This window comes from Planococcus citri, chromosome 1, assembly GCF_950023065.1.
Source record: "Planococcus citri chromosome 1, ihPlaCitr1.1, whole genome shotgun sequence".
Classification (NCBI taxonomy): Eukaryota; Metazoa; Arthropoda; class Insecta; order Hemiptera; family Pseudococcidae; genus Planococcus; species Planococcus citri.
This window is the reverse complement of record NC_088677.1, coordinates 53,767,705-53,790,687: the sequence shown is the minus strand read 5'-3', so window position 1 is coordinate 53,790,687 and position 22,983 is coordinate 53,767,705. Positions and strand designations below refer to the sequence as shown.

Here is a 22,983-nt window from a genome sequence, read left to right as displayed (position 1 = left end):
TTTTGGACTCTAAAATTCCTGGACCACCAGATGAACGCATTTTTTTCACAAGAAACTATTTTTTCGAAATTTTTTGCGGATATAGATGGTAAAAAAATGCTGTGAAAGTTCCTGCTCCAATTTTCAGTTTCCATGTTACTGCTATACTTAAGGTCTTCAATTTTGTACCCGTTTTTGTTTTGTTTGCTTTCATAGACAACCTATATTAGAGGGGTATCAATCATTTGTTCAACTTTTTTGGTTGATTGTTTACATTGGTGTAATCAACTGTAGAAAGTGTTTTTTGGAGAATATTATTTACAAAAGTTCAGATCCGTACATTCAAAACTTCCCCAAAAATGAATAAAAATGGTATCACGCCTTTAAACCGTTTTTAGCGAGCAAAAATTCTGAAAATAGTGGGGGGGTAAAAAATTAGAGAACAAAAACTAATATGGATTTTCTATTTTTTTACCTGGTAAAAAAAATAGAAAACTGGGCTTGAATCGTTCCCTATTTTTTTACCCCCTCTAAAAATTTTTAGAAAACAATTTTGATGAAAAATAACTAGCTCATCTAATAGATCAGAGTGTGTAGAATTCAGCGATGTACTCACGAACTCATTTTGATGGAAATTAGTGCGTCCAATCTTTGAAATCAAAACACACTTTTTTAAAATTTTGTTAAGAAAATCGACTAAAATTCACATCACATTTTTCGAAGTCCCCTGAACCATGAAGATTGAATGGAAAATGCAGTTTTTCAACGGCATTGTGTTCCAAAAGAACCACAAAACATGTTGATATGGTTTTCAAATCGATTCATGACTTTAGTGGCTTATTTATCAGAAAATTCTAGGGGGGGGGGGGTAAAAAAAACTAGAGAGGGTAAAAAAAAACTGGGCCGTTACCCCTAACTTCTGGTAAATTACTGGTAACTTTTTATAAATAAATAATTACCTACCAGTGATTTTGTAGAAATTAGAGAATTAATAAATTACTATGCCAAACTTTCAAAAAGCACTTTCTGACATTTTTTCAGACTTTTGAAAAATTGAAAAAAATCCTGTGTAGAGAGTTTATTTGCAGAGTAGAATTTAACATAATTTTTCATTTGCAACTTATAATTTCTAGACAATCGATTTTTTTTGTCTGAGTATTTTTATTTTATTTCTTAGTTCTGAACTGTGTTCCAGATTATTTTGGAAACATTTCTGTACTTTTTTAGAATTTTCGTTTTGATTCAATTTCTCGTTAATCATTCCTGTGGAAAAATACAAAAATATTTCGTGTTCTGAAAATTTTTCGGATTTGGTACTTTACTTTTTGATCAATGCAATTTTTTAGAGAATTTTGAATGAATTTTCAGAAAATTATATTGAATGAACTTGTGCCTTGTGTTGAATCAATGTATAGTTAAATTTCCTATGACTTTCTGATTTTGAGTCAACAATAATATGGATAGGTACATATAATTTTCTCTGGTCAAGTGCCTACTAATAATCTATAAATTTCTGGACTATTTGGATTTTTTGCGCAGCAATGAAACGATTTTTCAGATTTGAATTTTTTTTAGGGACTTGTTGTTTTTAAAACAATTTTTCAGCAAATTTCAAACGACACGAATTTCCAAACAATTTTCAGATGAATTTGGCTCGTTTGTGTTGAATCAATAATCTCTAACCAGACAATTTCGTTGTGACTCTTGATTTTTAATAAATTACCGGACTAATTTGAATCGGTTTTCTCAAGATTTTATGCCAATTTTTTTTATTCTGATACCTTTTTACACAATATTGAAATGATTTTATGGTTTTTAGTTCATTGTTTTACGATTTTATAGATCTCTGTGCAATATTATTATATTGAATTGCTACTGGTAAATTTCTTCTATCAACAGCCTATACCTATACTATAGTATTTTTCGTTATTTTCAAAAAAAAATTCTAGTAGAGTGGTTGGTAATAATGTACTTTGAACACCACTTTCTTAAATTTGGTCTCCCATTTCCAAAAAATGTCCAAGGTATAACTTTCCAATTCTAAATCGATAATTTTGAGTAAATTTCCATGCATTTTTTTTTTTTTGAGAATTTCCTCCCTTAATTTGGACAATTTTTCAATATAATTTTGTTAAATTTAAAAGAAGGGGGAGGGTTAGCGAAACTTCTATTTTATTTGACCCCGGAAAAGAAGAACATATTTTAATTTTGATGTTTGAAAATTACGCTCGAACTATTAAAAATGTTGTAAATACATAAAGTACCATAAAAAAGTACCTGCGAATAAAACAATCAAAATGACTTTTACAATACTCCATCCTATTATGGGTGTTTTGGAATGCATTCTTGATAAGATTTTATTTGTTTGCTTTCAAATGAGTTAAACCTGAGTACCTCTATTTTGGTATGCTTAGCTACCTAGGTATGTACAGTGTACATTTAAATGTTGGTGTGGTGTGGTGAGTGGTACACATTGTACTCGTACCTGTAGTCTGTAGTAGGTACCTATGTATTTATGCAGTTTAAGAAAAACTGCAGCGCTTCCGTTAACCATTAAAATATATGTAGGTACATAAGTATATGCTTTGGCTGTACATCTTCGTCAAAATACTCGGAAATCATGTTCACAGGTGTACGTGTTGTGTAGTACTACATGTACCTATGAGAAGACGTATGTAGAGAACATGAATTCTACAGTCTAGCCCAAAAGTACCTCTACATATACAGATGTTTGTGATGTTATACAAACTAGAATAGGTAACCTACACCTACTGCTCTGCTCTTCGAGTGCTGGTCCAGCATATGGTAAATCGTCGCCCGCTGCAGTGTATTCTTTTTTTTATGTATATAGGTATAATTTTTCGATTATAGATGCGTGATACTTGACAGACACAACACGAATTACGTTCTGGTAGTAATAACAGACAATTAGGCATGGCATTCAGTGATAGTCAGATCGGTTTTAGATTAAATTTGAAATACGTACGTTTCGATTTGACGCGATACCTCGATAAATGTAGACAAAAGATCACGCACTGGGAAATAATGAACCGTTGAATGAAGTTTAGTCTTTGTAGTAGGTATGTGGAAAAATATATTACACATTCAGCTTGTTATTATTCTTATTCTTCGTACACATCGTATAGGTACTATAAAACAAAAGTAATGTGTCGGTCTCGATTCTATGTACTATGACCGCGCAAAGAGACTGAAGAATTATTCTCCACCGATGTATATTAATTCCATTTATTGAAATGAGATAAATGAATTTTCTTATTGTACCAACAATAACGTAATGTATACCTCATATATGTATACTTACCTACCTTATAAACCTTGGAGAAGTTCTTGAACTGAAGTGAGAAATGTTTTCGTAGATCTATCTTCAAGTATCTACGATGAGAGAATTGTTAATTGAAAACTTGTTCGTGTCCGTGTACTTATTATTTCGGCAAATTTAAATCATTTCACGTATCATTTCGTAAATTTCATTCGAATTCGGACGTATAATAATAAATTGTAATGCAACGTAGGTATCCATTCGCGGATTACGGTTTATCGAACTCAGCTTACGATAACTTTACCTGTACCTGTATGTATATACAGTATTTTATCAAGCTGGTATTACGTATTGTTAATGTTTCGCTAATTTGTCACTATCAATTTTACTAGGTACTTACTGGCATTCCTATATAGGATTAATGATTCAGTAATTGTATACCTGCAAGGGGGTCATAATTTTTTTATGTAGGTACGAGTAAGTATTCGTATTTTTCATCACCTTGCATTCGAATTTCGAAAGCTCCAAGTTGCATGCTGAACACTGAACACCTCCCCCGCACCTTCATTGTCGCCGCGATAGATTGCTGTCAGCCTGTCAAATGAGACAAAATTTCCAGCTCGCTAGATCATCCCCATGACCCCTCCAAAAGGGATGAAATTGACTTTTCTGTTGAAAATTTCCATCTTTGGCGATTTTCGATCGAATTTTTTCAAATAACAGGAATGCTATAGACGACACTACCGAAAAAAATTTTCAATTTTTTCCCTACTTATTTTCATCGGATATGATTATTTTCCCAGGAAAATATGGCTTCTAGAGTTCTGGAATTAGGAAAAACTCGGAAAATTTTTTTTACGTTTTTTTAAACAAATTAATTTTCAAAATAGAATCTCAATTTTGTAGAAAGATGCGTATAACCCCCCCCCCCCGGTCTATTTTGATCAAAATAAAAAAAAATAAAAGATGAGTGACCTCTGCTCTGAACCTTTCTGTTCTCCGTTTCCCTTACTTAAACAAGACAAAAATACCGAAAATGAAATATGAAGAAAACGTTGGTAAATTATTAAAATAGAAGCGACATTCCAAATTCTCACTAATTTGAGAATGCATGAGTTCGAATGTTTCGTTATTTTTTTGGTCCAATTTTGATAAAATTTATGGGCTAGGCAGACATTTCATTATTGTATGTACTTACCTTAAGTATTTTTTTTTTAAATTTCAAAATCAGTTTTTTAGCTATTGGAGTTCATCTTTTAATGGGAACGTCTTTTAGAGAAATTAGAAAATTATCAAAGAAATCCAAATTTTACTAGAAACTCTCCGAAGTGGCACAAATAGATGAAAAATTATTTCGTTAAGTTGAAATTCGATGGGAAGCAAGTTTTCTTCATTTTTCTGGTAAAGAACCAAATTTAATATTCAAATTAAAAAAAATTAAAAAAATGTTGCAATGTTTGAGGTTTTAGACAGGGATGTAAAGCTAGCTGAAAGCTAAAATCTGAAAGCTGAGGAATCTTCGAATTTTTGAAAGCTAAAAGTTCTAGGCAAAAGCATTATTTATTCAGCTTTCTTTCAGCTTTTTTACAAACTCATTTGGTTCAATTTCTGTTTGAGTTCTTTTTTGATTTTTACATTTTACTTTTCTCAAGTTCAGTTTTCTCATGTTTTGTTCCGTTGTGGTTGTAAGTTTTCATTCTCCTTTTTATCCACCTCATTTTTAAAAAATTTAAAAGCTGAAAGCTAAAAGCTAAAAACTGAAATCTGAGAACGTTTGGGATTACTGAAAGCTAAAAGCTAAATCCAAAAGTTCCATTTTTCAGCTTTCCATTCCTGGTTTTAGATTTACCTAAAGGGGGGTGGGTGTTCTACCTCATTCAAAATAAACTGGAACAGTTTAAGACAAAAATCACCAAGATCATCCTAAAGTCATAATTCAAAATTAATGTCCATTTTTAGCTCTGTTAGTAGAATTTGGACCAACTCGAAACATTTTTGAACTGGATGAAGAAAATTTTACAAAAAAACTCCCAAAAATGCCCTCTCAATAGACACTGAGTTTCATTTTTCAACTTTTTTGAATTCTTAAGAATTCAAAAGACCCATTTTTCATTCAAAAAATTAAGATGTGATCAATAGCCCTTTCGAAGCCTCCAGAAACAATTGATTTGTATACCTATTTGCCAGTTTTCAGAAAGTCCCATAAAAAGCCTAAAAGGTTCTTGTGACCCCTAGGTATTGAAGTCGTAGGATCATTTTATGCCAATTCGACCAAGATTTCGACCTCGATATCTGTTCAGTTTTTTTCACCAAATCTATCCACTCCGAAGGTAAAGAAAATGAAAAACTATTTCAATTGGATTTTAAACTTTCATGGAGGGGGAGGGGGAGGATGGTCGGAGACTTTACCCATTTTTTCGCAACGCCCAAAAGCTCTCAACTTTAATATCTAGTGAACATCTTTTGAACAATTATTCAATCATACTATACGTAGATCAAAATAAATTTCAGTGTTTGGAAAATCATCAAATAAAGATTTTGGAAAACGAATTTTGGAATTTTGAAATAATTTCAACTTTAGGAATCGAACTCATATTCAAAACTATGATTCAAAGAATTGTAAAAAAAATTAATTTGATTGAAATTTACATTTTTTTTTCGAACGATCAATTCAAGTTTTATAAAAATCACAGGAGTTCAGCAGGAATTTGCTGGAAAAGTAGATTTTGAGATCGAGCTTTTTGGAAAATATGAACGGAACTTTTATTTTCAGGTGCTCGCATAAAGTTTTTGTTTGTTTGAAATCTTTCAAGATAAAATCAAAAGTTAACTGTGTACTGAAAATGGTGAAATTTGGATAGTTTGATAAGCAGGCCAAATTTATTACCTAGAGATGGAAATTTTAAACAATTTTACTTCAAAAGTCGCTTAATATTTGTATTGGGTCATTCCATGCCAAATCGGCGGATTTTTGCACGAGGGTTCTTCGATTTTTTTCAAAATCAGATCTTGTGTAGAGGTCATCAAACGATGACGAATGACGCAAACCGGACATTTTTTCGATTTTTTTTGACGGAGCTGTGGCGCTTCAAAGTTTTCCAAAATGGCCGAAAATGGAAAATTTCAGTTGCGAATTGCTCCAGTTGTACGTGGTATAGAATTTTGAACTTTTTTTCAAATTGTAGTACTTTGAGAGGGTAATCGACGAATTATGTCAAAATCAGTGTTGCCACTTTCTGAAACCTAAAAAACTCGATTTGAAAACTTATAATTTAAATATAACCACGATGTCCACCAGTAAAAATTCTGAAAAAATTCTCAGTTTTAGTCCTTTTTATGTAGAATAACATATCAAAAAATTGGAGGGGCATTTGTTTTCATTTTCGAGAAAAAAAAATTACAAGTTTTATTTTCATTGCAAAAGTACCATCAGAAACCTAAAAAATAAAAATTTTTGCATTTTTGAAATATTTTATCAATGTGTGGACGAATGTGTGAAAAAAATCCCCGTCACCCCAATTTTTTAACGGCGACGACATTTTTTCAATACATTTCACTCTTAAAATAAAATTATAGCACGAAAAATGTCAATTCGTTGACAAATTGGGGTGAGGGGGATTTTTTTCACATATTCGTCTACACATTGATAAAATATTTCAAAAATGCAAAAATTTTTATTTTTTAGGTTTCTGATGGTACTTTTGCAATGAAAATAAAACTTGTAATTTTTTTTTCTCGAAAATGAAAACAAATGCCCCTCCAATTTTTTGATATGTTATTCTACATAAAAAGGACTAAAACTGAGAATTTTTTCAGAATTTTTACTGGTGGACATCGTGATTATATTTAAATTATAAGTTTTCAAATCGAGTTTTTTAGGTTTCAGAAAGTGGCAACACTGATTTTGACATAATTCGTCGATTACCCTCTCAAAGTACTACAATTTGAAAAAAAGTTCAAAATTCTATACCACGTACAACTGGAGCAATTCGCAACTGAAATTTTCCATTTTCGGCCATTTTGGAAAACTTTGAAGCGCCACAGCTCCGTCAAAAAAAATCGAAAAAATGTCCGGTTTGCGTCATTCGTCATCGTTTGATGACCTCTACACAAGATCTGATTTTGAAAAAAATCGAAGAACCCTCGTGCAAAAATCCGCCGATTTGGCATGGAATGACCCATTGCATTCAAATACCTCTACCTATACCTACCTACATTTTGTTGAAAAATTGTCATTTGCAATAAAAAAATATGGATTTTTGAATTCTCAAAAATGTTGCAAAAATCAATGTGAAGTTTTGGTTTTCCAGATTTTTGAACGCGTTGTTTCTACTTCTCAACATCTCCAACTAAGCTTTTCGGGTAATAGATTCAATCTCTGATGGGAACTGGGAAGTTAAGAAGAGATACCTACCTACATTCTGAAAACACCCGCAATACCCGCATATTACCTATACTTACGCCTATTTATGTAGTTTTGAAATGTGCTAACTTGTATGTACGAGTAATTCGACATGGAACATTCTCTTCTGTTACAGTAAACGTGGTGGAAGCTTTACAAGAATTTTGGCAAATGAAACAAACCCGCAGTGCAGACGATCCGCGAAGTAACCCTTGCGGAGCATTACTCATATACGAATCTGTACCATCGATTTCTCCTCCATACGTGTGCTATGTTACTCTACCCGGAGGATCGTGTTTCGGAAGTTTCCAGGTATGAATATGTTCGCATTAACGTTAGCTTGACACGGTACCTATTCGCCGGCGGCCGAATACATTCGATTTTTTCCGCATAATAATACCAAAAGCGGTAATTTAAAAGTTTAAACTTTTTACTACTTCGGAAGAAAAAAAACGCTGTTGGGGCATATACGAATTACGAGAACTACTCGTACGTACACTTACTCGAGTAAAGGTAAGAAGGTAGAGTACCTACTACCTACCTACATAAATATTGTGCGTATTTTATGTTAAACGCATACATGTGATGATTGTGAAGTAATTCATCGTCGGATCGAGCAGTTCGACTTTACTTATTTTATGCGCGTAGCACGATTACCTACGATGAAATTTTCCATACGATTATTATTACTATTATTAAAGCCATTTGTATAATTTATTTCGATACCGAGTTCTTTTTTTTCCTATGTTCGCTGGAATAGTTGCTCTATGAAAACGCCTTTTACTTTTTGTTCTTTGCGCAGAATTGTCCTACCAAAGCGGAAGCCAGAAGAAGTGCTGCCAAGATTGCTCTCATGAATTCCGTATTTAACGAACATCCGTCTAGAATTATATCTGACCGATTCATAGAAATGGCCGTAGCCGAAGCTACAAATTCATTTAAGGTAATACAGAACAAACACGATGTTTGGAAGGGAAAAAACTATTGGTACTCTCTCATGTACCTATAAACCTAATACAATCACAGTATGCCTCAAAAGTCATACCTGCCTGTCTAAGTATCCTTCTCAAAGTGGCAATAACCTGTTGATTCAATTCGATGCAATGCAGCTATAGAGCTACCAGCTATCATATCTGATTATTCCTCCTCCACCGAGTACGAATACAAAAAAATGAAAATTTTACTGCACTCGTAACAAGGTGTCTTATACATAAATCGCCAAGTATATTTTATTTGAATTATTAAGGTGTTATGGTACTATTTTACCTGTTCGGTATTTGGGTAATCGAGTGATGCCCGTTCATTGGAACGGTTGTATTTGTAATAAGACGTACAATTTTAAAATGGGTTTGGATGGTGGTTCCTACTCCAGTACCAGTATCATTCTAAAATTATAGGTTTACCATACTAGAATATTAGGTAGTGATGAAGTGGAGGGGAAAGGAGGAACGAGGTCCTCCCACATTTCTCGAGGTATGATTTTCGTTCGGTTTTGTATAACAAAAAAATTTGTCAAATAAACAATGATGAGTAATTTTGTTGCCCTATAACTTTTTTCGTAGCATTTTTTAAAAAAAACTATCTAGTCATTTTGAAGGGAATATTAGCAACCGGTTGAGGATCATAGAACTGGTTTAAAAAATGAATTTATCGTGAGAACTACTTTAGTGCATCTCATACACGTATTACCTATAGCAAATAAACAAGTTATGCGGCGTCCACTCCATTAAAAAATAAAAAAATGACCACTAATTACCCACAAATTTCATGTTGAAAGAAAAAAAAAAGCTTTCACATTGATATGTTTTTGGATTGAATACATCATCATTACTTTGGAAAAAAAATTGTGGAAACTCGGCGATCGTACCTTTTTAATAGATGGGTGAAATTTTTCGGACAATTTATTTTCACATTTCAATTTTTTATTATTTGAGTATTGACGATACTCACTCTAATTTTATTTTTCACTATTTTCTTTTAGGCCAGTAATCCTGATACTAGTGTTTAAAAATTACATTTTATTAGGAGGAATCAAATTTTGCAAAACTTTTTAAAGCAGGGTCTGAAACCCCCATAGCCAAAATTTCAACCGCCGAAATTGATTTTTCTATTTTTGACCAAATTTTGGAAATTCATAATTGACTATTTTCAACAACTTATTAGTACCTACTTTTATTTTTTTTAAATATATAACCTAATTTATTTAGTAAAGATGATGACAGTCAGTTTTAAATTTGATATCAACTCCCCCGAACTGAATTTCATCGTTTCTGATCATTCTGGAGTTTCCAGCGCAATTTTTAATTTCTTCAGAAAGCATAGAAATCAATTTAGGCAGCTGAAAATTGAGTTATGGCTTATCCTCGACCTGTTTAAAGGGTTTAATTCACACCTCGAGTGCGATTTTTGACATGAATTTTTACTTGAAATTGGTTTCGATTTTTTAAAAACATAAATGCCCAAAAATTATGAATTTTGAATTTTCAAAAATTCACCAATAATCGAAAAACTAATTTTGGCAAGTGAAATTTTGGTTATGGCGGTTTCAGACTGTGTTCTTTTTTCATTTCGAAGATTGGCCGTTTTAATAGAGAATATTTTTTGTTCATCCTCAAAAGTTATTAATTTCTCAAATAGGTATTTTGGATGATAATGTCTTCGATTTCTCATAATAAGGCAATTCCAGAAAAACTTAGAGTAAGGGACATGTTACCCCATCGAGTAGGTTCATATCGTGAACTGAATTTGGTTCTCTTTTGATCAGCTTCAAAATAAGGGAGAAGGATTCGGTTTTGTTATACTCGTAAAACATGCATATCAAAATTAATCAGATTCTGCATTACTTACGTAAATCAACTCTCAAACATCATTGCTACCGGTTTAGACTTTTGGGGCATACTGTATAGTGTATATGTTGTTCGTAGTTTGTACTATACATGGTACCTAGACCTACTACCTGACTACACGTTGAGGTAAAAAAAAAATCATTTTATAGGGCCAAACATGTACGACGACGAGTAGTGAAACGGAAGAAGACGCGAACAGCGGTATAGGTGCATTTAGATTCATGTTAGAATGCAATAAAGGAAGAACAATGCTAGAATTTCAAGAATTAATGACAGTTTTTCAATTACTTCATTGGAATGGTAGTTTGAAAGCGATGAGAGAACGACAGTGTTCTAGACAAGAAGTTGTGGCACATTATTCAGACAGAACTCTGGACGACACAATGAGGTCACAAATGGCATTAGACTGGATCGCAAGAGAGCGTGACAATAATGGTATTATCAAAAGAGAATTGTACGCCGCTGAAAAGGAATTGGAAGTTGCTAGATTGGCTGGTAAAGAATTGAGATTTCCGAAGGAAAAAAAAGACATATTAACCATGGCGCTTAATCAAATTACCGCTGCTCCTACTTGATTTTCCTGATGCCTTTTAGCTACTATTATCGTGCTTCGAAGCAGTATTATTATTTCGCATGAGGATATATGTATTACAAATATTTGTATTATTTTAGCTATGTGATTTCTTCTTTTTTCTTTTTTTCTCGTATTTTTTTTTCTTGGTAAGATTCATTGCGCTTATTATCGTTTAATATTTTATGTGTTAAAAAATTAGGAGAAAAATTATGCTGATCTCCTACTAGCGTGATAATTTTGAAATTCTTACTTCAAGTAAGATATACCTGTAATGAGTCTCTTTTTTTTTGATAAATTAGTACTTAGTTAAGATTTATTTTTTAAGACTGTATATTCTTACGAGTTGAACATACAAAATAATCATAGTTACGATTGTTTTCTAATCGAAATTTATTCTGTGCCATTTTTCTTTATCTTATATTCGAACGATCCTTACGGATACGAGTATATCTAATTTCTTTTATCGATTTTTTAATTACTAAGAAAGTTTTAATTTCTTTACTAATTCGCCATTTTAATCGTCTATTAGTAATAGATTTGGTCGTTCGTTTTGAAGAAGTTTTCAAATTACTTTTTAATAAAACTACCTGTTCTAATCAAAAATGAATTAGTGTTAGAATTAGGTACGTCAGGTTCGTTTACATTTTTTTTTATTATTTATTTTTAACTATGTGTCATGTTTACTGCATCATCTTTCTTTTTGTTTAACCAAAAACTAATACGAATTTTTTCGATAATAATTTAATTCTGTTTCATTGTAGTTTTTGTAGGCTTGATTTTTTTTTTTTTTCTTTCAAAGGAAATATTTGTATGCAGTGAATTATTTTGATTGGCTGTTCGTTATTTGTTATACCTATGTATTTAACAAGTATAATTTTAAATTTCGTTTTTTCTTTTGATTTTTTCAAAAAAATAGTTGTATTCAAATTTATAAGTACGAGTATATTTATCTGATTTTATTCAATATTAATCCCTGATTATCATCGATCATCAAATTATTTCAGATCATCATCGTCTCTAAAGTCTAAAGTGGCTATGTTCATGCAATACTGATCTGGAAATAGCACTCTAAATAGGTACCTAATTTCTCAAGCAGCAACACTTACCATCGGAGTGTCTGGTATATCAAATTACAAAATGAAAGAAACTAATTACAAATTTACTATTGAAAATTGATAAACAATAGTTGATTAATTAATTATCAAACGTTTTTGAATTATGATTTTTAATGAATCGATCAACGTCGCTATTTTGTAACACTTGAATCAAAATTTCAATCGAAACACCTAATTGAAAATTATAACCATTAACCCATGGGTATGAGTTGGACGATGTACATCTTAGACAAAACGTCTTGACAATTTTTCATGCATGATTGACTTCGAGTAATCGTCTTATCTAACTTATTTAAATTAGTGTGATTGAAATTATGAAATAAAAGTTCATCGTGTGTACAAATCAAAAATTACTCGATTCGTAAATGCTGCTGTTGTCGAGCACAGATTGCTGTGCTGATTGGTTTCACCTCTGTAAATGAAATCAAGGTTATGATAGTCTACGTAATGGACTAATGGTATAACAAAAAATGCATACTAATATACGAATAATGTAGGTATGTACTATGCAAGCATGCGTTCATGTAATGTACGTAGGATGAGTTTTTCATAATTTTCAATTACCATCTGTGTAATATTCGTGATGTGTTATTTCAATTCTTTTGATTTAAATAATAAGCGTTGAAAAAAATTACGAATAGAAATATTCAAGAATCAACAGAAAGATGACGATCCTCTGCAACAATGTAGTGATGTGATGGCACAAAGCGAAATGACTTCTACTTCGTACAAATTTCTACTTTTCAATTTGTTTTTCCAACGAATCCTTAAATCAGTGATTTAGGCCTTTAGGGCCGGTGTGAATGAGGAAACCCTCAACTTTGGACACTGGGCAAAGATGGCATTGGTTTTAATAAAATAATTAAAAATTGCAAAACTCAAATAATTGTTTGATAAAAGGACAAAAGGTAGAGAGATTTAAGTTGACCTATAAAAATATTTAAATTTAAAAATTAAAATAAAAAGTTGAAAAAGTTGGTTGTTGCCTACTTATTTTTCGACCGGCGACGAAGTACCTACAGTTTTACTTTGTTTATAGATGGCGTTACTAACAGAAACACGTTTCGCGAAAGAAAACACGAAAATAAAAAAAACACTCAAAGGTGAAATAAATCTTTAGATTATCAGTACGGTTTCGTCGTTAATGAAAGTATCAAATTTTTGATTCGCTTATTAAATTACTAATTAACATTCGTGTAATTCAATGAAAAAAAGCTTAGATTTATATCGACTGTTCATTATCATCCGGTTGAATGATGCAGTAGTAATTTGAAAATGTGGTTGTGTAAATTGTCTCATTTCCATAGGATCGTTTCATGAAGTGAGTAATTTCGAATAATAATTTTTTTTTATCCAAGTATGGCTTTTTTCGTCTCTATGCAGTTGGTTCTATTGAATTTCTATCCATACAATAGAGTCGTTGATGATAGATTAATCGGATCCGCACTTGATACCAATTGTGTGTTGAGAGTGGAAAGTTTAAATTTCATCTCGGTTACCTTTAATTAATCTTCCCGCAATTAATGTTTTAAAAAACCTAATAATTTTTTCATTTATGTAAATGTGTGAATGTTGCAGCTGATCTATCTACTGTAGTGAAAATGTCCCAACGAACAGTACACGAGTTTAGTCAATGTAGTTTAATGTTTTATATTAATTTTTTCAGTTATAGGGAAGAATTTTTATTGAAATCGGTATGATAAGAACCTTTCAGGATGCAGCTGTATCTCTCAAAATTATTCGTATTCGCGCTTTTGACAATACTTAGACTGATCTCCGGATTATGCCCTCTTGTAATATCGAGAAAAATCAAAAGAAAGTATGGAATGGACAACGTGAAAACATGGGTTAGTGTTTCAGCTGTTTTTATTTCGTAGCGTATAATTTTATTCATTTTTTTTTATAATCTTTATATCCTTTTATGGTAGAGTAAATATTTATATGTTTTATATGGAGATATTAACTATCGTATTTTAGTATTTTCATGGAATTTTTTAATTACATGCGAATGACTGTACGAAAGTGCATTTTTATGCATGTTTTGATTGAATTTCTTTTCTTTTAACGTGATTAAATTTTATTCGAAATGTCATCTCATTGCGAATAATATCTCACTACTGCGTTTTCATTTTCGTTATTGTTATTATAAGATTAGGAATGCGGAAATATTCGAAGAATTCGGATCATAGACGATTTTGATCGCGCCGCAATTGACAATAATAGTTATTTTGCCTATCATTTTTTGTTTTCATTACATACGCAGTTTACAATATTTACATAATAATAATATAGCCGCCGAAGAATCGTACTACCTACTTGATTTCATAGTAGTACGCAAATAGGGTTCAACGTAATCGATGTTTACAAGCAATAATCGTTCGTTTAATAAGTATTCTTAATCAGCAATTTTTTTTATTTTTGTTTACAGATCGACAAGAGTGTCTCCGGTTGTATGGATTTCAGTGGCGGTATTTTACTAGCAACATGTTTTATTCACATGATACCAGAAGTAAGAGAAGAGCTGATGAAAGGCTTAGACGAAAAATACCAGTTTCCATACGCCGAAACTCTAGTTTGTATTGGATTTTTCACTGTGTTTGTCATCGAAGAATCAGTGAAACATGTGTTACTCTCAAAACCGTCGCATAAAGTAGTAAAGAAATCCGGCGCGCTGATATCGTCCAAATTGAACGAAATGTCTGGTATAGAGATCACTGGCAAAAACCATGATGATCGTGATAAAGAAATAGGCGCCGGGAATGCGGAAATGAGCGGAGATAGCAATGGAAATGGTTTACCAGTTAGTGTGACTGCCAATAATGGGCTCATGTTAGAAATGAATTCTATGATAAGAGAAGATATGAACGAGTGCAATAACAATACGAAAGGCAACAACGCTCGTAACTTGAGAAACTTTCTTTTAATCACAGCCTTATCTTTTCATTCGGTCATGGAAGGATTGGCGATCGGATTAGCCATAGATGTAGCGGACGTTTGGTATCTATTTCTAGCCGTTACCGTTCACGAATGTACCATTTTATTATGTATTGGTATGGAAATGGTAGCTAGCTGTCCATCAGCGTCGACTGTCATTATGTATATCGTCGTTTTCGCTTTGGTCTCGCCGGCAGGTGAGTTATTTTTGAATCTCTCGCAGAAATGTTCGATACTTTTTTTATAAAATCGTCATTTTCTGACAAATGAAATATTATTTCATTTTTGGAAATGATATTTTATAAATAGCGAAATTTATTTCCTGTTTTTTCAAACATGTCCTTGAATTGTAGAGTGATTTTATTTATTATTTTGTAGGCGTTTTACTCGGTACCCTGATTACCTCATTCTTATCAGAAACTGGTTCATTACCGTTTCAGTCAACGATCATCGGTTCTTTACAAGGACTAGCCGCTGGCACTATTTTATATGTGACATTTTTCGAAGTGCTCAATAATCATAAACATCATCACCATCATGGAAGAACGCATCAATCAAAATCTGGTTTACCGAAATTGATCTTTATTGCGTCAGGATTCATTTTTATGGTTGTCCTAGAGTTAATAGGTTGGTTTATCGTTATTATTTTTTAATCCGTAAGGTCGTCTTATTTTTATACCAAATTTATATCGAATATTTTATATTTTAATTTCAGGAGGTCACAGCAACAGAGCGCATAATCATCATCATGAACACATAGCGAACAACAACGCTTCTTACTAACATTATACATATCTTTTACCTGAAAAACTCGATGTGCTGCGTGATGCTGGGAGAAACTTTTCAAATTACCTTTTATTTTTTCAAGTTTATGTTCCTTATCTGTCTTGTTTGTTGAGTATTATTTTGTTAAAAAGTTCTTTTATGTGTATTTATTTCTTTTCATTTTATTTATATACATATATTTTTTATAAAAAGGATTCTATGTTTTCTTCGTACCCCGGAGAATGTAATCAAATTAATATTAACTCGATTAATATCCCTGTCAATTATTATTATTTTTATTCCTTTTTCTTTCTTTCTTTCTTTTTTTAAAAAACCTGTATATAGTGATTTTGTAATGTACTGAGAAAATCTGACTAATAAACAACTTTTACCAATAAGAAGGAACAACATATTTTGATTAAGAAGAAAAAAAAATTAAAAAAGATTAAGAACGAATTTATTCATTATTGTTTTTGTACTTGAATAAGCAACGATAGACGATGCGTTAACCCTGAGTTAGTAAATAAAAAAGAGTATGTCAATGAATTTATAAACCTGTTAACACTAATATTTTGTTCACGTGTGAAAACGCAGATGCTGCACAGATTATAGTACTCGTAAACCTCTTGACTATCGATAAACATGCGTATTTAGAAACAACGAACACTTGGTATTTTATTTTTTTTAAAAAGTACACTTTATTGACGCAATAACAGGTGAAATTACTATCTTTACGGACTAACGTGGATTAAAACGAAGGAAACCCTTGTACAGCTATTTGACTTTTTTTATAATGATTAAGACCATTTAACAGCCAGTCGCTGGCCACTCCGCCAGAATATTCTCTAATAAATTTATAATTGAGAATATACGCTTTATCTTCGTCTACTTTCAATTTTTCAAAAGGGTTTTCAGCCGAATCAGACTGTTGTTGCGGATTTTGCATATTTTGAAAAGGATTAAAACCTTGAAACTTCATGTGTTTAAAACCTCGCATAACATGGTATACCATCGATATTTCGAGCGTTTTTTTATCATGTTCTCGATCTAGAAAAAAAAATAATTTTAGAAAATCATCGGAATAATTAACGCTCAAGATGTTACACGTTTCGTACCATTTTGAAAAATCATATCAGTTGACGCGGTAATGTAAATATCTTCTTGATCTATAGCCAACTCTTGACGTTGACTCTCAGTAAATCTGGGGAGATTTTGTTTTACTTCTTGAAGTGTTGCAGATGTCATCATATCTTCCAAACCATCGACATCGTCGGAGGCTAATTTACGAGATACAATTTGAACAACCTAAAAATCATATAAATTAGAATTACCGGGTTGATTGCGATGAAGAGACCGATACCTACATTAGTTTTTCATTTTCATAGGTATTTAAAGATATACATATTATATGTTCGTGTATGTACCTACAGTTTGATTTTTCATACCGAATAATGCAATTTTATTGAGCAGTAATCGGGATAGTGTTCGATGACACTGTAAATAATAAACGTAATATGTACAGCGAATCGTGAATGAAACGATCGAACGATATTGACTTGGAAATATATCTTCAAATACGAGATGAACGTATCACACAACCGTGATTCGTTACACGTACCTGTTTAGAAGCAGCGACAAATTCTCTCAATTCGAAAGAACCGTCAACGAATGGTCTTATCACCAGATACGTAAGGAAGAAATTACTAAAAGGGGCGAGAACTCCAGGGAACACCTCTTGAGGTAGCTTGGTTAGCTGTGGTAAACCGGTCGCTGGTTGTGCTGAGTACCATCGAACCGGAAATTTATTCAAATAGTGCGGCTGTCTATGAACGAAGGTTGAATATTTCAGATTTTTGATTCCTAATGAGTAAACGTAACTATGATCCAGCAAACGGGAATCGTGGGTAGAATACTTCCTATGTAATGTCCCTTTCTTTTCACAAAATGACTTTAAAATACCCTCGCAAGCTGCACGGACTGCTTTCATCTTACATCCCAACATCTCGGAAAATACTAATGAAAGTGAACGATTACTTAATTAAATTAAATGCTGAACAATTCGGACATAAATAGCCCAAAACTCCAAAACCGAAATTATCTGTCTGTTTTGCTCGTCTTATCATTTTTTTGGAGTCCGACTAGATTATTATTTTTTTGGAAAAATATTTTGAAATTTTTTTGTCCCTTCTTGTTACCAGCGCCATCTTGTGGAATTGTGACAAAAAAACAAAATCAAGAGCTTTCAAAAAAAAATCGGATTTGGGAGTCATTGAAGTTGGACGGTTCGCGTTTCGTTACGTCCCGCTCCGCTTTGAAATCGCCGGAGCGCTCACGCCGGTAGAGCACTGTCTGAACTTTAACCCCTAAAAGCTCACAAAAAACTGCTCCGAACCAAACAAAGTTTTTGTAATGTTTCCATGAAGTTTGCAAGTTTCTGAACTTTTGGTCTTTTGAATACTAAAATTAAGTATTGATCTTGGCCGCTATTGATATCAGAAATTATGTTTCAAAATGTATTTTTAAAATTTTAATGAAATTCTGACGAACTAGAATTGCATTTGAATGAACCGTGTGTTGATAATTCATCTGAAATCCATTATTCAGTTTATTTTATAACCATCAAACGGTGCTGGAAATATGTTTCCAGCCATTTCCGATTTTCTTGCTAAATTTACGAATATCTCCCAATTCCATTAGGATCAAGAATCACAATTCAGATCTAACTGTTCAACAAACTTCGTCTTCATTATAATCACTTGAAGTGAGAACGTCTTACCATGTAAGTATCTGCAAAAGTACATATTAACGAATTGTTAATTTGTAACCTTAGCTTAGGCACCGATAGTCTTTTTAATGGTATGACTCGCTTCGATAATTCACAGGGAAAGCGTCTTGAAAGATTTCAAGAACTACATGTTGCTGGAAAACGGAAGTGTCGGTTGGGTTGATATCACGAGCGAATTTTTCGACGCAGTTACATGTAAGTCAAATCATTCGTATTGCTGTTTATTTATGGCGCCGAGAATAACCATATCTCTTATTGCAGTTCTGAAACTGGGAGAATTATTCCACGATGATTTATTCGGATTATTCGAAGCGATGTCCGCTATTGAAATGATGGATCCAAAAATGGACGCAGGCATGCTATGCAATCGCGGCGGAAAGCCTACGCTCAATTTTGAACAAGCTCTAGCGGTACTTTATAATTCACGTATTGTGATAAATCATAGAATAGTACTAATACAACTGATTCTAATTCAAGTCTCTTATTGCAGGAAGGACGAGTAAAATTAGAAGGTTTAACGCTGAATGAACAAACGGTGATAGTGGATCGAACTTTATCGTGTTTTGTTTCTTGGTTGGAAGGACATTCGTTAGCACAAACTGTATTCACAAATTTATATATGCATAAACCTTATTTGATAGAATGTCGGCCTTTGAAAGCATTTTGTATATGCATGTACAAAATAATCGATATCATTCGTGATTTTGTAAGCCGGTATGTTCGTTATGGTTCTTTTTTAAAATTCCAAATAAGTCATGTCTTTGACTGTGTAGTGTACTTTCAGAGGGATGGTTTTCGAAGAGGAAGATTTTCAGCTTGCCATGTACGGTTATAGACTGAATCCAGAAATTAGTGAACAAAGAACGTGTGGATTGCTCAGAGATGTTGAAGCTGAACTGAATGAGATGATTCATTCGAAGTCAAATGTTCCTAGTCAAGAAGTAATTTGTTTTTCGCAGAATTATTCGAGAAAATATCTTCGATAGATCATAATTTGACGAATTTTTCAGATTGAATGGGCCATTGCATTGAATGCTAGAATCCGATTTATGCGACTGTTTTACCAATTATTTTTAGCTTTGAAAAAAGACTCGATTCAAATTAGCGACGGTATCGGAGAATGTTATAATCTTCTAACTACCTGTATCGAAGTACTACCTACGTTATTGAAAACCACCTCGAATTTCGATAGTAATTCGAATAATTCGACTACCGATGGTGAGTTATAGAAGTCACGGTGTCTTAAAAATACCTATTCATCGCACTCAGCTAAAAGTTTACCTTTTTAAAGGTGGAGGATGGTCTGAATTAGGATTCGATGCTACGATCAATCAACGTTTATTACCGCCTACTTTTCCTCGTTACACGAAAATCAAAAGCAATGTTGATTCGTTTCATTATTTCGAACAATTGCTGTTTCGGTTAAAACAAGTTTTGAGAATAACTACCTATACGTCATTTCACGATGCTTTGGTTCGTTTGACTGAATTTATACGAGTAAAGAGACGAATTGGTTGTATAATAATTGTGTTTTAATATTTTCAGAATTATTTTATCGAACTTAGTCGTACAAATCCTTGTATTGTTTCGAGATCGGTTATGCAAGTGTTATACATGCCTGAAAATGGCAAAGTACTTGGAACGACAAATATAATCGACGTGCTACGAGAAACTGCCAAAAATTTCATTTGCCCTCCAGTTTTATCTGTTCGTTCGTTGATAATGAATAAAGATGAGGTAAAGTAATGCATTTTACGAAGTTATCTTAGTTATCCATTTTCGTATTAATGTTTGTTTCTTTTCGCTTCTAGGCCAAAGAAAACGTGGAAGCGTTTTTCAGTCACTGTGTACGTCCGTTTACGCTTTTCATTCAGTTATGTGGTCATAATCGAGCTCGTCAACGAGATAAACTTTCTCACTTACTGGAAGACTACGCTGCGCTTCAAGATGAGGTGTTTGTCCTTTTTCTTTTTTCATCGGTTTCTTCATTAACACTCGCTGATATTAATATTGAATTTGATTTCTAGGCTGAACGAGTAGATGTGTATTTACATAATATTTCAATCACCATGGAACCTCCTAGACCGCATTTAGCATGTTTTGGAACGTGGATTTTGTACTACGTTCTGAAAATAATGATCATGTATTTATTATCTGGTTTCGAATTGGAATTGTATAGTTCGCACGAGTATACTTATATATTTTGGTAAATTAATGAGATTTTTTAATATAATAATCAGCTTTTAGATGTAGATATTTCATTTAAGATGTCTGTTTTAGGTACTTACACGAGTTCCTATATGGCTGGTTAATCTCTGCGTTGACACGGGCGGAAAATATGTCATTAAGTCAAGAATTTGCCAACGAAAACATGAAGCATAGAGCTGGTGGCAATAATCGTCGTAATAAAGTCAATAAGAAGAAAAAAATACGTTCAAATAGTGGCGAAATTGCTATTTGTCAAGCGTTGCAGAATATTTGCGGAGCTTATTATAAAGTAAATTTTTATCCATAATTCAATTTGAAAAATTGAAATGAATTTTGATGACTTTTTTCATGAATTTTTAGGCAATGATTGGTTTTCAACTAGAGAATAAAATTCGTCCGCCGTATTACGAATTCGATAACGAAAAAGTACGCTACGATCATCGATTCTCAGCTTTCAATGTGTTGCTCACACCTCCTCTAGTACAATATTCGGAATTCTACGAAATGACCAATCGTCTTAAGGAAACTGGCATAGATTCGTTGTATTTCTCCGCTAGCAAATTATATCACCAAGCTAGGACGGTTTTGGAATCGATTACGAATCCAGATAATGAAGTATGTGTGATTTTCCTCCTTCGATTTGTTTTATGTGCGAATAGCATATTAATGAATACGCGTGTTTTAATAGGTTAATGCTCTATTGAAAGTAGTCAAAACTAATTTCGTAGTTTTGAAGGTGCTAGCCAGTGGTCATAAACGAGGCCACGAGCATACGTTGGATTTCGATTTCTCGTCTCATCACTACTTTCCTATCTTTAAATTGAATCACAGGGTTTCCAATTAAACAGTTGTTTTTTGTAGTTCTAAAACTAATTGTGTTTTATTAACATGGTAATTTTTTGTTGTTGTTATTATTATATTATTTAATGGTGTTCTGAATATTAAAAGACTCGCGGGCGGTGTCAAATTTAGTTCGAAATTGTCAAGTCATTCGATAAAATACGCGTAGATTTTCTCGTTGAAACGTTGATCTTTTTTTCATTATTATTTCATTTTCGATTTTTTTTTTTTTATATTGTCGATTCAATTTTTAATACGAGTAATTTAAGATATACTTCAACATTTATTAGGAACATGTCGAATGGAAAATATTCGCATTACCGCAACTGTGGGGTAAATAAGGTGCAAATGCATTTTCGCCAAAGACAAATTGGTCGGTTTAATAATCTCATCGAGAGTATTTTTTTCCACTGATATCGTTTCAATTCAACTGAACTTTTTTTACGACCATTACCATTTTCTTCAAGTTGAATTCGACCGCTATTCATAAGTATGAAATAACTAAACAAATAAACTCTTTTTTTCATGCGGTATTTTTATTTAATTAATGCAACGACCATACACCCCTACGTGATGACAGCATGTCATTTTTCTCAATTCAAATTCAATGAATCACCTATCAGAACTCATCTAATATGTTAGGGTTATGAAGTTGAATTGAAAATGTGAAGGTGGCGTTTGATATTAGTCAAGTTCAAACCGAATAATTACAATGAAGCCTTTCCACGTGTCTGCTTCCGATTTGAACAGGATTGCGATTTTTGGAAAGAACATAGTGTGAAACTCCCATATTGAAGATTAGATTTTTGAAAATATAAAATTGACCTTTTTGGCGATTTAAGCTCTCCAAAAAAAAAAAAAATGTACTAATGCAGGTACTTACTTTATTCAGAAAAAAGGATGGAAATTAGTCTGGAAACCGATTTCACGAGAATTTTACTCGAAACGAAAAGAAAATTCTGATTGAGGGAGTTGCTTTGTGATTAGATATAGCGATTCGTACAAATTTCAAAAACTTCCTCGCAAACAGAATTTCTGATTTTATGACTTTTGGCATTTGAGGTATCCTGTCTGGAAATTGGCTCAGATATGTGGCTAAGCATGTTCAGCAGGTCGAATACGTGTCACAAGTCATTAATTTTCACGCCTTCTAGAGAAATTTTGAAATTCTAAAGAAATCGAAAACCGTATCAATGCCTCGTGAATGGCTCGAAATGTAGAAATTCTGATTCGAAAGATTTTCAGGATCGATTTT

The 22,983-nt window shown here is 32.7% G+C and overlaps 3 protein-coding genes and 1 long non-coding RNA gene across 9 annotated transcripts in view; 2 read left to right on the top strand and 2 right to left on the bottom strand.

The window, feature by feature from the left end:
• Positions 1-16,351, top strand: part of lft (lowfat) — a 34,669-nt gene extending 18,318 nt beyond the window's left edge. For 3 of the 6 annotated variants that reach the window (XM_065346234.1, XM_065346236.1, XM_065346233.1), the window contains 5 exons: positions 7,798-7,973; positions 8,464-8,604; positions 10,657-11,713; positions 13,863-14,043; positions 14,625-14,764. In XM_065346234.1, the coding sequence (XP_065202306.1) occupies positions 7,798-7,973; positions 8,464-8,604; positions 10,657-11,082 (743 nt within the window). In that variant the 3' untranslated portion in view covers positions 11,083-11,713; positions 13,863-14,043; positions 14,625-14,764. Of the gene's footprint in view, positions 1-7,797; positions 7,974-8,463; positions 8,605-10,656; positions 11,714-13,291; positions 13,518-13,546; positions 14,044-14,624; positions 15,328-15,508; positions 15,758-15,845 lie in introns of those variants that run through there. The other 3 variants (XM_065346232.1, XM_065346230.1, XM_065346231.1) reach the window with 3 other exon arrangements.
• On the bottom strand, positions 2,776-3,801 carry LOC135842313 (uncharacterized). Its single transcript, XR_010558107.1, has 3 exons — positions 3,306-3,801; positions 2,966-3,128; positions 2,776-2,887 (listed from the first exon to the last, which is right to left on the bottom strand). It is a non-coding gene; the product is annotated as an uncharacterized LOC135842313 (long non-coding RNA).
• Positions 16,352-16,544: 193 nt separating the features above from the next.
• LOC135832767 (uncharacterized) lies at positions 16,545-18,035 on the bottom strand. The gene is made up of 3 exons (XM_065346238.1): positions 17,514-18,035; positions 17,011-17,200; positions 16,545-16,942 (listed from the first exon to the last, which is right to left on the bottom strand). The coding sequence occupies exons 1-3, from the start codon at positions 17,895-17,897 to the stop codon at positions 16,644-16,646; spliced, it is 873 nt and encodes a 290-aa protein (XP_065202310.1). The 5' UTR covers positions 17,898-18,035; the 3' UTR covers positions 16,545-16,643.
• A 229-nt stretch (positions 18,036-18,264) lies between these two features.
• On the top strand, positions 18,265-22,261 carry Naa35 (N-alpha-acetyltransferase 35). Its single transcript, XM_065346223.1, has 13 exons — positions 18,265-18,674; positions 18,778-18,875; positions 18,942-19,090; positions 19,171-19,394; positions 19,465-19,621; positions 19,691-19,898; positions 19,972-20,153; positions 20,226-20,417; positions 20,492-20,632; positions 20,708-20,886; positions 20,961-21,177; positions 21,249-21,503; positions 21,577-22,261. Coding segments are annotated over exons 1-13 (2,160 nt in total). The 5' UTR covers positions 18,265-18,672; the 3' UTR covers positions 21,733-22,261.
• Positions 22,262-22,983: the final 722 nt, after the last annotated feature.